Raw genomic sequence first — 14,593 nt, 5'->3', positions numbered from 1 at the left:
CAGAAACCACGGGGTAGATTTTCAACTTGTCACCAGGGCATTAAACTGGTATTGCTAAGCTACCGATAATAGAAACCGTCAAACTTTAATTTGCATTGAGATCAATGGAAATTAATACTGGGCAGTTTCTATATTGGGCAACCAATCTACTACACCAGTTTCACACCAGGGCAACAAATTTAAAATCTACCCCCTACTTTCCTAATGCTTTCTCAGAGGTTTTTTTTCAAATACATATACATGCATAGAAAATCTATGGGAACGGGAGAAGACCATGCAGCCCATTCTGTTTGTACTGACTGAAAAAGAGCTATCCAGCTGAATCCCACTATCCAGCTCTTGGTCTGTAGTCCTGTCGGTTACAGTACTTCAAGTGCATGACCAAGTTTTTTTTTTAGGTGCGATAAGGGTTTCTGCCTGTACCATCCTTGCAGTGAGTTCCAGATTCCCACCTCCCTCTGAGTGAAAATTTTTTCCCTTAGTTCTCCTCTAATCCTTCAGCCAATTACTTTAAATCTATGCCCACTGGTTATTGATTTCTTTGCTAAGGGAAATTGGTCTTTCTTATCCACTCTATTTTGGCCCTTCATATATTTATACACATCAATTAAATCTCCCTCAGCCTCCTCTGTTCCAAAGAAAACAACTCCAGCCTATCCAATCTTTCCTCATAACTAAAATTCTCCATTCCTGGCAACATTCCCCAAAATCTCCTCAAGGGCAATCACATCCTCCCTGTACTGCAGTGACCAGAACTGTAGGCAGTACTTTAGCTGTGGTCTAACTAGTGTTTTATATATGCATGTGTGTATGTATGTATGTAAGAAAGTGACCCATTAAATTCTGGAGAACAAAATCCAAAAGGTTTATTAGGTATTGTGGATTGTTCATATCTGTAAGATATATATATATATAAAAAATATATTAAAAAAAATCAATCTTGGCACCTTATGGTGAAACCTATTGATCAATACTTCATAATACAACACATACCAAATGCCCTTCAATGACCCTTCTGCATTAGAGATAACATGTAATAAAGTGTCTTAAAGGATTATGTTGCGATTCTTCTAGTTTTGCTGCATTTGAAGTGATTTATTACTTTAAGCCCTTGTATGGACTAAACCAAATCAGGTGCATATTCCCACAAATCTCCTTTAATCAAGTTTGACAAATTCTCAGACACTTATTTGGGTCCAAAGAATTGCACTAGCTTTCCCTCATAGAAAGAAAACCAACAGAGAATTTTACCATCTTTTGGATAGCCTATTTCTAATATTTTATGGCTAAGTCATAAATATCCCAGAAATTATAAGGGTCTGGGAAACTCTCTCCTATACGTATCTCTCCACTTAAAGACACACAGAGAGGGAGTTCTTGTAGTTGTATACAGAATACTACACGAGACAATTTATTAACTTTTATGTATTTATTAAAGAATTTAACATGCAATAAACTTAAGTGGATAAGTATATCACAATATCAAATATTACAGAGAGATGTAACATAGAATCCAAAGGTTTAACCTTGCTCATGTCACAGCAAAATTATCTTATGAAGTAAACTTGTACCTTAAGTCCCGGAATAAGGCATGGGATGAGAAGTGTTGTTTGAGGATTCAATACCCCAAAAGTGTTTGATTCAAAACCTTGTATTTTTACCATTTCTAAGGTGTCATATGACCTTTGTATTAGATGTGACCTTCCTGTGTTCCTTTTAAAATCCATATCTTAAATTTAATGTTTTACTGGAATTTGAAATTGAGTTTTTATCTGGTCCAAATGTTTATAATTGTGTTTACTTGACCTCTCTTGTTCCTGTCAGTACATTCTATTTATTATTAATTGCCCTTTCCATGGCACTCCAAAGCAACCTCCGGAGCTGACCTGTCTGAACAAACCAATTAAGTTTGTTGCTACCTCTCACTGACAGGATATTTCAATATGTGTGTTTATCTTCCAAGCCCCTGACAACAGAGATTCTATTCTAACAGAGCTTGAAATATTTAACTCGACCATCTTAAAGAGGAGCTTCAGTGAGCTGTGAAAACTAACCATTTATTCAATCTTTAACTCTAAAGGCATAATACACTATTTCCAAATTCTACTTAAACAAGCCTATTATACCTATAATTCCATCACACATTAATTTAAGATAAAACTTATTATTGGGTCATTCTTGGTCACAATGCTCTATAGTCAAACACTGTCACACACACATTGCACTATCACAGAGTGATACAGCACTGAAACAGGCCCTTCGGCCCACCGAGTCTGTGCCGACCATCAACCACCCATTTGTACTAATCCTACATTAATCCCATACCACATCCCCACCTTCCCTCAATTCTCCTACCACCTACCTACACTAGGGACAATTTACAATGGCCAATTTACTTATCAACCTGCAAGTTTTTGGCTGTGGAAGGAAACCGGGGCACCCGGCGGAAACCCACGCGGTCACAGGGAGAACTTGCAAACTCCGCACAGGCAGTACCCAGAACTCAACCTGGGTCGCTGGAGCTATGAGGCTGCGGTGATAACCACTGTGCCTCCCACTGTGCTGTCTACGTTCACGGGAAGAATGGGGCGGCGCAGTGGTTAGCACCGCAGCCTCACAGCTCCAGGGACCCGGGTTCGATTCTGGGTACTGTCTGTGTGGAGTTTGCAAATTCTCCCTGTGACCGCGTGGGTTTTCGCCGGGTGCTCCGGTTTCCTCCCACAGCCAAAGACTGCAGGTTGATAGGTAAATTGGCCATTGTAAATTGCCCCTAGTGTAGGTAGGCAGGTGGTAGGGAATATGGGATTACTGTAGGGTTAGTAGAAATGGGTGGTTGTTGGTCGGCACAGACTTGGTGGGCCGAAGGGCCTGTTTCAGTGCTGTATCTCTAAATAAAAATAAAAATAAATGGCCATTTGGGTGAGTTATCAGAGGGTTGCCAGAAATGAGTATGGAAAATGTTAAAATTGGGCCTGGAAAATTCTCATTTCACCACAAAAAGTAAAAATACAAAGGTGTGACATTTCTAACTCAGTAAGTACAATGTTAACTAACACATTTCAAATGGAATTTAATTTGTTCACCATCAAATACAGTACTTTTAATAAGTTTCTTCATGAGGTCAAAATTAACAAGCCTCATCATCATGAAGATGTGGAAACAGACTCCCATTTAAAAGCTGCAGGAGCACGAGAGTCAACTCAGATTTCACCACTGAACATAGTTAACTCTGATCAAACATAGAAACTTCCTAGCAGATGAATGCTGGTACAGCTGCAACCAGAATATGCCAAAGCCACCAGTCCTTCCATAAGGAGGTGTGTGTGAGGCCAAAGGAGCTATGCATACTTGGCCTTCAGCCAGCTGGGCGCACAACCTCTGACACTCATATGCTTGTACAGATCTTGCCACTGACAGCAAGGGGAGGCGGTGGCGTAGTGGTAATATCACTGGACTAGTAACCCAGAGACCCAGGGTTTTGATCTGGAGACATGGGTTCAAATCCCACCACAGCAGTAGGTGGAATTTGAATTTAATTAATAAATCTGGAATTAAAAGCTAGTCCAATGATGGCCATGAAACCATTGTCGATTGTTGTAAAAACCCATCTGGTTCACTAATGTCCTTTAGGGAAGGAAATCTGCTGTCCTTACCTGGTCTGGCCGACATGTGACTCCAGACCCACAGCAATGTGGTTAACTCTTACATCCCCTCTGAAATGGCCGAGCAAGCCACTCAGTTGTACCTATCCGCTACAAAGTCAATAAAAAGGAATGAAACCGGACGGACCAACCGGCATCGACCTCAGCACCGGAAACAACAATGGCAAATCCAGCCCTGTCAACCCTGCAAAGTCCTCCTTGCTAACATCTGGGGGCTTGTGCCAAAGTTGGGAGAGCTGTCCCACAGACTAGTCAAGCAACAGCCTGACATAGTCATACTCACGGAATCATACCTTACAGACAATGTCCCAGACACTGCAATCACTATCCCTGGGTATGTCCTGTCCCACCGGCAGGACAGACCCAGCAGAGGTGGGGGGACAGTGGTCTACAGTAGGGAGGGAGTTGCCCTGGGAGTCCTCAACATCGACTCCAGACTCCATGAGGTCTCATGGCATCAGGTCAAACATGGGCAAGGTAACCTCCTACTGATTACCACCTACCGCCCTCCCTCAGCTGATGAGTCAGTACTCCTCCATGTTGAACACCACTTGGAGGAAGCACTGAGGGTGGCAAGGGCACAAAATGTACTCTGGGTGGGGGACTTCAATGTCCATCACCAAGAGTGGCTCGCGGCACCACTACAGACCGAGCTGGCCGCATACTAAAGGACATAGCTGCTAGACTGGGTCTGCGGCAGGTGGTGGGGGAACCAACACGAGGGAAAAACATACTTGACCTTGTCCTCACTAATCTGCCTGCCACAGATGCTTCTGTCCAGGACTGTATTGGTAGGAGTGACCACCGCACAGTCCTTGTGGAGACGAAGTCCCGCCTTCACATTGAGGATACCATCCATCGTGTTGTGTGGCATTATCACCGTGCTAATTGGGATAGATTTTGAACAGATCTAGCAATGCAAAACTGGGCATCCATGACTTTGTGGGCCATCAGCAGCAGCAGAATTGTACTCGACCACAATCTGTAACCTCATGGCCTGGCATATCCCCCACTCTACCATACCCATCAAGCCAGGAGATCAACCCTGGTTCAATGAAGAGTGCAGGAGGGCATGCCAGGAGCAGCACCTGGCATATCTCAAAAGGAGGGGTCAACCTGGTGAAGCTACAACCCATAACTACTTGCGTGCCAAACTGCATAAGTAGACAGAGCTAAGCGATCCCATAACCAACGGATCAGATCTAAGCTCTGCAGTCCTGCCACATCCAGCCGTGAATGGTGGTGGACAATTAAACAACTAACTGGAGGAGGTGGCTCCACAAATATCCCCATCCTCAATGATGGGGGAGCCCAGCCCATCAGTGCGAAAGATAAGGCAGAAGCATTTGCAACAATCTTCAGCCAGAAGTGCCGAGTTGATGATCCATCTCGGCCCACCCCCCCCCCCCCCCCACTGAAGTCCCCAGCATTACAGATGCCAGACTTCAGCCATTTCGATTCACTCCGCATGATATCAAGAATTGAATGAAGGCACTGGATACTGCAAAGGCTATGGGTCTGACAATATTCCGGCAATAGTACTGAAGACCTGTGCTCCAGAATTTGCCGCATCCCTAGCCAAGCTGTTCCAGTATAGCTACAGCACTGGCATCTACCCGTCAATGTGGAAAATTGCCCAGGTATGTCCTGTACACAGAAAGCAGGACAAGTCCAACCCGGCCAATTACCGCCCCATCAGTCTACTCTCAATCATCAGCAAATTGATGGAAGGTGTCATTAACAGTGCCATCAAGCAACACTTGCTTAGCAATAACCTGCTCAGTGATACCCAGTTTGGGTTCCGCCAGGGCCACTCAGCACCTGACCTCATTACAGCCTTGGTTCAAACATGGACGAAAGAGCTGAGCTCAAGCGGTGAGCTGAGAGTGACTGCCCTTGACATCAAGGCAGCATTTGACCGAGTATGGCATCAAGGAGCCCTAGCAAAACTAGAGTCAATGAGAATCAGGGGCACAACTCTTTGCTGGTTGGAGTCATACCTAGCGCAAAGGAAGATGGCTGTGGTTGTTGGAGGTCAATCATCTGAGCTCCAGGACATCACTGCAGGAGTTCCTCAGGGTAATCTCCTCGGCCCAACCATCTTCAGCTGCTTCATCAATGACCTTCCTTCAATCATAAGGTCAGAAGTGGGGATGTTCGCTGATGATTGCACAACGTTCAGCACCATTCGCGATTCCTCAAATACTGAAGCAGTCCGTGCAGAAATGCAGCAAGACCTGGACGATATCCAGGCTTGGGCTGACAAGTGGCAAGTAACATTTGCGCCACACAAGTGCCAGGCAATGACCATCTCCAGCAAGAGACAATCTAAGCATCTCCCCTTGACATTCAGTGGCATTACCATCGCTGAATCCCCCACTATCAACATCCTGGGGGCTACCATTGTGCAGAAGCTGAACTGGAGTGGCCATATAAATACCGTGGCTACAAGAGCAGATCAGAGGCTAGGAATCCTGCGGCGAGTAACTCACCTCCTGACTCCCCTAAGCCTGTCTACCATCTATAAGGCATATGTCAGGAGTGTGATGGAATACTCTCCACTTGCCTGGATGGGCGCAGCTCCAACAACACTCAAGAAGCTCGACAACATCCAGGACAAAGCAGCCCGCTTGATTGGCACACCATCCAAAAACATTCACTCCCTCCACCACCGACACACAGTGGCAGCAGTGTGTACCATCTACAAGATGCATTGCAGCAATGCACCAAGGCTCCTCAGACAGCACCTTCCAAGCCCGCGACCTCTACCACCTCGAAGGACAAGAGCAGCAGATGCATGGGAATACCACCATCTGCAAGTTCCCGTCCAAGTCACACACCATCCTGACTTGGAACTATATCACCGTTCCTTCACTCTCGCTTGTTCAAAATCCTAGAACTCCCTTCCTAACAGCACTGTGGGTGCTGCAGCGGTTCAAGAAGGTAGCTCACCACCACCTTCTCGAGGGCAATTAGGGATGGGGAATAAATGCTGGCATAGCCAGCGACGTCCACATCCCATGTATGAATTTTTAAAAAATGCATTACCTACTGCAGCGTAACTGAACACCAGAAGAAAGTTGTTCAAGTAACTTGTGAGACACTTGTCAGTCAGGCAAGACATGCAGACTGTGCAAGGAACTGGGAAAATACTCGGAACAATGCAGCCCCTCCTGGGGACTCACTGCTTCCTTAACTTTTTGTTATATATCACCTATTACCCAACTCTGCCTTCACACCCCACCTCCCCAATTATGAATAACTCTGTCACTGTCCTAATGTTAGAACTGTATATACAACATTCAATGCGCCTACATATAGTTAAGTCTTAATTAAAACATGCATTCCATCAAAGATATGGGTATTTATGAGAAATCAAGGAAACTTCTTGTGCAAAACAATTGATAAGAATTAGCTTTTAAACACTTTAACAAGACTTTAATGAACGTGGTCAGGAATGGGATTAAATGATGAACAGAAATAGTATTGTCAAATGTTGTGCGAAACATGTTGGTTCTTGAACTACTGGGACTTTGGGAATATCATTCCAAGGGACCCAACACATGCATATTTGGAAAGTTAATATTCAACATAAAGTGCAAAGCTAGATAAAGATAAATCAAGCAAATCCCAAAATACTTAAGGACAGGGTGAAATTTGCCGTAATCTATCCTCAGTAGAGCCCTTGATATAGGAGAACCCATCAAAGAAACGGCTTAATAATCTGAATGGATTTTTCTAATTCAAAGCTTTTGTATTGATTGCACTATATCTTTTTCAAACAAGTGGTTTTTTTATCCTTGAATTTGACAAAAATATTTAAATATATATATGTGATATAAATTAAAATATCTATACCTATCAGTATTTATGAATTACAAAATAATTTCTATCCCTTTTCTCTCCTCATCAAACTTGCAGATTTCTATTTTTTAATTTTCTCCATTGAAACATTTACACAGTTAATTTGAAACAATATCTCACTGTCAGCCATATACTTCCAACTATGAAACGCACAGTTGATTTTCCATCACACTATTTTCAGCATATAATCATGGTCATGCATTTTTTTTCCTTTTGTCCTTTTCACACTCAGTAGCAGTGATGAGACCTCGATATGACTTCTCATGTCAACATAGGACACGGTGGATTGCTAAAGCTGCGACGATGTCACTTTGCTTAATTCAGACAGCACAGGTGACTTGTGCCTTGTCCCAAGGTACAAAGCTGCACATAAGCGAACTCTCTAATGTGGAAAGGAATGAAACTGCTGTCATGTGGAGAGTGTCTGGAAGATGTGATTACTTGTTATTATCAGTGCCAAAGCATGCTGAGACGCTGTTCTGCTTGGGCACAGTGCTATGGACAAAGTGGATGCCTGGAGACTAGATTACACAATAATCAAAATGCACCCAGACATACTTTGGAGCAGTCAGGACAGAGCACAGAGCAACTAAAATTCAAAGAAGCAAATCAGAGCTTCAGAATTTCGTGCTCTCAAACAATGTGCAAAAGAATGGAAGACTTAAAGCTTCAGGGAATTTATTGTAACTACTGTTTATATGATGTCTGTTCACGATTATAGCCGTGTCGAAAATTCCCCAAGACAATCTCGAGCATAAACTTATTTGACTCCTTTGATTGTCCTAGTTTTAGGTTATAAAAGACATGCATTACAAGAATAATATCAATCGCCTCACAATAAGGTCACAGAACATATAACAACAGCCATTTTAAATTGAAAGCTAGTTTTTTTTGATGTGCAAAAAAGAATTTCATTATGTTGAAATTAAGCAAATATTTTGCTGCACTTAAGACTTGGCTTTTTTGTTTCATCAATTAAATGTTCAATACTGTAGTAATGGATCAAGTTTTTTTTACACATTTATTATCTCAGTACTATTTTAGGAATTGATGCATGGTGTAAAAACATTGTCTTGACCTGCTTTATTTGGTAATAAACCTTTAACAATCCAAATATCTAAACCATTAACTGGATTTTCATCTTTTTAATCTAGCTATTCACATCTAAAATACCAGTTTGGCATTTTTTTTTTTTTAATGGGTGCACACTGAAAGAAGCAATGCATGCTGTTGAGTTTGTCTTTGGGAAGCTACATTGTCACAGGCTGAGCATCTGGTAGGCCCCATTAAATAGCTCACACCGTGAACGGAGCAGTATGCTGCAACTGTACAAATACAAGCCGGTAAACTGTAACAACATTCACCACATGTGGGAGAAAAATATTGCCTTCAGCCACATGGCCTTTATGCTCCAGGTATAGTGGAGTTGTCCTCAGACCAATGCCTCCTTTGAACATTTTTTTTTACAAGACAGTTGTTTGTAGATATTTTGATATAATTTGTAAGTTGTCTTGAGAGAAAATGTGTGCTGTACATGCTTTTTTGTTTATAGTTGGTTAACATAGGCCTAAAATTGAGTAGGAAATGCAGGATGTTTTATTTAAAGAATGCTGCTCATTTTTTTCTGTTAATATGATGTTTGTCCATATTGTACAGATTCAATGTTTTGACTGAAAGCAAAGGCTTCCAACTATTTTAACTGAAGAAAATTTGGCGATGACTTTTCCATTGCTGTCATCACCACAAAAGACCAGAAAACTGAATGCTTTCTAATAGTGAATTGTACAGCGAATTTCTTAATGTACATACTGTAGGTTTTTAAATAAATGTAGTTGAAACAGGTATAGTAACCTGAAATTGACAGCAGTATGGCAGATTATTTTGCCCAGAATGTTTTCTTTCTTGATTTAGGAACATGTTAATAATTTAGTACCATTTGAGTTGTTAACTCATTCCTTTTTGGTATATTTTTCCAAATATGTTCTTTGGCATTGTTTAGAACAGAAAGCATTGCCTATTAGATGTACAATTAAGATATTAACATTCATCGCTGTTAAGTGATCACATTTCTGCTGTTTTCCTGCAGCTTTAAATGGGAAATAAATACGAGCACTTCTGCCTCTTAATTTAGTAGCATCATGAACCTGATCACCAGTTAGAAATGAAATCTGGGCAGCACTCTTAGGAACATAAGTATATGACTGGGAAACAATTCCCAGTCCATCTGATCAGTCCCAAAAACTAATTCCTTCATATAAAGGTACAGGATCAGAAAAGACAATTTAATGCTCTCGAAATTATGCTGTACAATAATAACGTATGAATGCTTAACATTCTTTGTGACATTCCATTCTCCTCTGTTCTACAGCAACTTATATTTATATAGCACCTTAAACGTAATAAAACATCCCAAGGCGCTTCACAGGAGCATTATAAAACAAAATATGACACTGAGCCACATAGGGGCATATTAAGTCAGGTGACCAAAGGCTTGGTCAGAGAGGAGTATCTTAAAGGAGGAAAGCGAGGTAGAGAGGGTATTCCAGAGTTTAGGGCCTAGGCAACTGAAGACATGACCACCAATGGTGGAGAAATTAAAATTGGGGATTCTCAAGAAGCCAGAATTAGAGGAGCACTGATATCTGAGGGTTGTGGGGCTGGAGGAGATTAGAGACTGGGAGGGGAAAGGCAGGGAGGGATTTGAAAACAAGGATGAGAATTTTAAAAACCAGACATTGCTTGACCGGGAGCCAAAGCAGGTCAGCATGCATAGGAGTGATAGGTGAACGGGACTTGGTGTGAGTTAAGACATGGCAGCAGAGTTTTGGATGACCTCAAGTTTACAGAGGGGAGAATGTGGGAGACCAGCCAGGATTGTTGGAATAGTCAAGTTTAGAGGTAACTAAGGCACGAATGAGGGTTTCAGTAGATGAGCTGAGACAGGGCAAAGTCGGGCAATGTTACGGAGGTGGAAATTCGCTGTCTTAGTGATGGCGCAAATGAGGTTGAAAGCTCATTTCAGTCAAATCTAATAGCAAAGTTTCAATCAGACTGTTGCCAGGGCAAGGGATTCTAAGTGGGGTTAGACTATTTACAATGAGCAGGTTAATAACTCCACTAAAATAGTGACTGAAACATATTAAGCTGTTGAATATCATTATAGCATAATTTCAAGTTTCATATCTTTTTGGAAATGATTCTATATAAAACATCTACACCAATGTTGCCTCTTATTTGAAATTGAAAAACAAAGTGCACCCAAAGACCAAGAGGCAATAGCAAAGTATTCTAGCAGGTGGTTTTATGACATTGAATATATAAAACAAATGTGTGGCAGAACATCATTTCCATTTAAATTCAATCCCTGTCAACAACTAGTTCTGCTTTAAGTAAGAATGGACGTGTATATTTTGCCCAGATTTGAAAACTGATCAATGGGACCAACAGGTTGTGTTAGTGAGCCTATAGCTGATTCTCAGTTTGGAAAAATGGCCCAATAAAAGAAAGCAAACACGAATTGAACTCACATTTGTGCCATTTTGAGCACATCTGTGAAAGAATTAGAGTTTCACATTGCTGCAGAATTCTTAAAATGTACTAGGGTACTGTAAAAAAAAAAGCAACCAAAGCTTATTCTTTCTACTGCAAAGAAATGAAATGATTGGATGGCAATTTATCAATTTTGCACCACCTTTGAAAAGTGTCAAACACATCTGATAAACTAGAGGAAAGCAGAATAGAAGCAAGTCAAAGTTTTCTTAGGATTTATTGCAAGGAGTTAAAACTTATTACTGCTAATTTAAAGCAGCAGCTAACACTGGTGGTTAATCTTCAGCTCTACGCACAGAAACAAGTCATGGTTCTTAATACTTTGGCTTCGGGAAAAGGTTGTTTGAAATTATTGTCTTTTCCCACACTTCGGAAGAACATCTCCTTGGCTTCAAACATGAAGGTAAAATTATGAAATAATTAGCTCTACAGACACCTTTACTGACATGTTTTGAAAGCCGAGCTTAGATATTGTTACAAGAGTGCTGTTTGGGACCAGAATCTTTGCATTTCACCCCAATGTTTTACTAAAGATTGTGATTATACCTAGAATAGTTCTATTAATCAAAATTACGTAATCGAAACAACCAGATTTCACATTTTAAACTGGAACAAAATAAGATATAGAGTAAAATGAATATATTACAAAATAATTTTGAATAAAGACTTTATGGGCTGCATTTTGTAGTCCTGCCGCCGGACTAGCAGCAGGTGCGGAACATGGCGGCCGTCCCCCACAGGACCCGCACCGCCACGATAAGACGGCAGGCTTTACATATTGATGACAGAAACACGTCAACCATCCCGCCCCCCCATCACGTGGCGGAGGCGGCCTTGGCGACGCTGTCCATGGCATCACCTGTTGAAGGAGAGTGCACTTAGAGTGCAGAGGTCACCCCTTGCCCCCCACCCCAACCCATCAGAATGCGGAGTTCAACCCACCACCACCCCCCCCCCCCCCGCAACCCATCAGAGTGCAGAGTTCACCCCTTCCCCCCACAACCGATCAGAGTGCAGAGTTCACCCCTACCCCCCCCCAACCCATCAGAGTGCAGAGTTCACCCCTTCCCCACCCCCCAACCCATGAGTGCAGAGTTCACCCCTTCCCCACCCCCCCAACCCATCAGAGTGCAGAGTTCACCCCTTCCCCACCCCTCAACTCATCAGAGTGCAGAGTTCACCCCTTCTCCCACAACCCATCAGAGTGCCGAGTTCACCCCTTCACCACCCCTCAACTCATCAGAGTGCAAAGTTCACCCCTACCCCCCCCCCAACCCATCAGAGTGCAGAGTTCACCCCTACCCCCCCCAACCCATCAGAGTGCCGAGTTCACCCCTTCTCCCACAACCCATCAGAGTGCAGAGTTCACCCCTTCCCCCACAACCCATCAGAGTGCAGAGTTCACCCCTACCCCCCCAACCCATGAGTGCAGAGTTCACCCCTTCCCCCCCCCCCACAACCCATCAGAGTGCAGAGTTCACCCCTTCCCCCACAACCCATCAGAGTGCAGAGTTCACCCCTTCCCCACCCCTCAACTCATGAGAGTGCAAAGTTCACCCCTACCCCCCCCCCAACCCATCAGAGTGCAGAGTTCACCCCCCCCCACAACCCATCAGAGTGCAGAGTTCACCCCTTCCCCCACAACCCATCAGAGTGCAGAGTTCACCCCTACCCCCCCCAACCCATCAGAGTGCAGAGTTCACCCCTTCCCCACCCCCCAACCCATGAGTGCAGAGTTCACCCCTTCCCCCACAACCCATCAGAGTGCAGAGTTCACCCCTTCCCCACCCCTCAACTCATCAGAGTGCAAAGTTCACCCCTACCCCCCCCCCCAACCCATCAGAGTGCAGAGTTCACCCCTACCCCCCCAACCCATCAGAGTGCCGAGTTCACCCCTTCTCCCACAACCCATCAGAGTGCAGAGTTCACCCCTACCCCACCCCCCCCCACAACCCATCAGAGTGCAGAGTTCACCCCTTCCCCCACAACCCATCAGAGTGCAGAGTTCACCCCTACCCCCCCCCCCAACCCATCAGAGTGCAGAGTTCACCCCTACCCCCCCCCCCCCAACCCATCAGAGTGCAGAGTTCACCCCAACCCATCAGAATGCAGAGTTCACCCCTTCCCCCACAACCCATCAGAGTGCCAAGTTTAACCCTTCCCCACCTCCCTGGATGGGAAAGTGAAGGCGCGTGAGTGCCACGCGTCACGCTGAAGATCGGGAACTGAAGGGAAGATCACTGCAATTTGCATTTTAATTCATGCAAATATGTAATTTAAATATACAACTCAGGTCGTGTTGCAGAAGGGCCGCTACAGAGCTTCCCCGCTGCCGGGCCTGGCAATCCCGGCGTCTGGTTCCATGGAGACAACTGTTACTCCAATTCTCCGTCCCGCCCGCCACGGAACCAGACATTGGGCTGGGAACAAAATCCAGCCCTGAGAGTTCAAATTAAGGAAGCAAAAATCTTTAGCAGATTGTAGAATAACTTCAATTAATTTTCAAATACAAAAGTAAAGTTTCCTGAAGCAAATTATCCTCATTTTGTGTAAATGACTGTATTTACAGATGTCTGTTTGGCTCTAATGCTAGTGATTGTTTAATACATACTTTGAGGCAATCCCATGAATGAAGGTTTGTGTCTTGGGCTTGGCCAATAGAGGCAAATCTGATTGTAGCAGAACGGAAAAAGGTCAATATTCACTTCATTCATGGAGAATATGATCCATTACAAATTGCTCTGATGGAAGAGGGATAACCAAATTCCAGGTGGTTTGAGGATGCATATCAGCAATTGTTTTATAAGGAGTCTTTATGGAAAAATGCTTGCTGAGGTAATAACAATAGAGTAGATAGCAATGTTATTTACAGTGTTCATTTATAAACAAACAACATTTTGCTGATTTCTTTCATTAAGATGAAACCCATTTAAAATGTGCAATCTCTGAAAGGAGCAGGCTTCACAGCAAAGAAGCTACACCTTGGGAATATTTGTAAACTATTGGGCATTTGATGCAGGTAAATTATTGAATTTTAGAGTGTAATTTTGCAACTGAGTATTTAGAATTTTTTCCTTTTGTTTTTACAATAACATTTATTCTATAATGGCAAAATCCAGATTACACTATTTATAATTTATTTTTTTCCCCTTCTAGAAAATGTAACAAGTTAGAGTGGAATTGTATCTCTGCCAGTTATTTGCAAGCGTTAACGTTAATTCCAAATGTGTAACATTTTGACAGCAAATTCTGGCCCATTCTAATGGTGAGGCTAATAACACTCACCGTTATTTATGCACAAATGGTGCAGCAACTTCAGGCAAGGGATAGATTCATGGTTAAACTCAAATATCCAAATGTTGCTGTCTGAGATGTGTCGCTCCACCATTAACTTTGCAAAGATGGCATCTCAGTGTCTGGCTCACTATTGAAATGCATTGAGTGGCATGAAGTTGATGTATTTGTGCAGTATATACGAACTAAGCTCACCACAGAAAGTTGTCTTGTCCACTTCAGTT

The 14,593-nt window shown here is 43.0% G+C and overlaps 1 protein-coding gene across 4 annotated transcripts in view; it reads left to right on the top strand.

The window, feature by feature from the left end:
• Window positions 1-9,762, top strand: part of LOC137383874 (cadherin EGF LAG seven-pass G-type receptor 2-like) — a 329,833-nt gene extending 320,071 nt beyond the window's left edge. For 2 of the 4 annotated variants that reach the window (XM_068057222.1, XM_068057221.1), the window contains exon 35: window positions 7,759-9,761. In XM_068057222.1, the coding sequence (XP_067913323.1) occupies window positions 7,759-7,783 (25 nt within the window). In that variant the 3' untranslated portion in view covers window positions 7,784-9,761. Of the gene's footprint in view, window positions 1-7,758 lie in introns of all 4 variants that reach the window. The other 2 variants (XM_068057224.1, XM_068057223.1) reach the window with 2 other exon arrangements.
• Window positions 9,763-14,593: the final 4,831 nt, after the last annotated feature.

This window comes from Heterodontus francisci, chromosome 25, assembly GCF_036365525.1.
Source record: "Heterodontus francisci isolate sHetFra1 chromosome 25, sHetFra1.hap1, whole genome shotgun sequence".
Classification (NCBI taxonomy): Eukaryota; Metazoa; Chordata; class Chondrichthyes; order Heterodontiformes; family Heterodontidae; genus Heterodontus; species Heterodontus francisci.
Note: the sequence above shows the minus strand (reverse complement) of the source record. Positions and strands in the feature narration are given on the sequence as shown.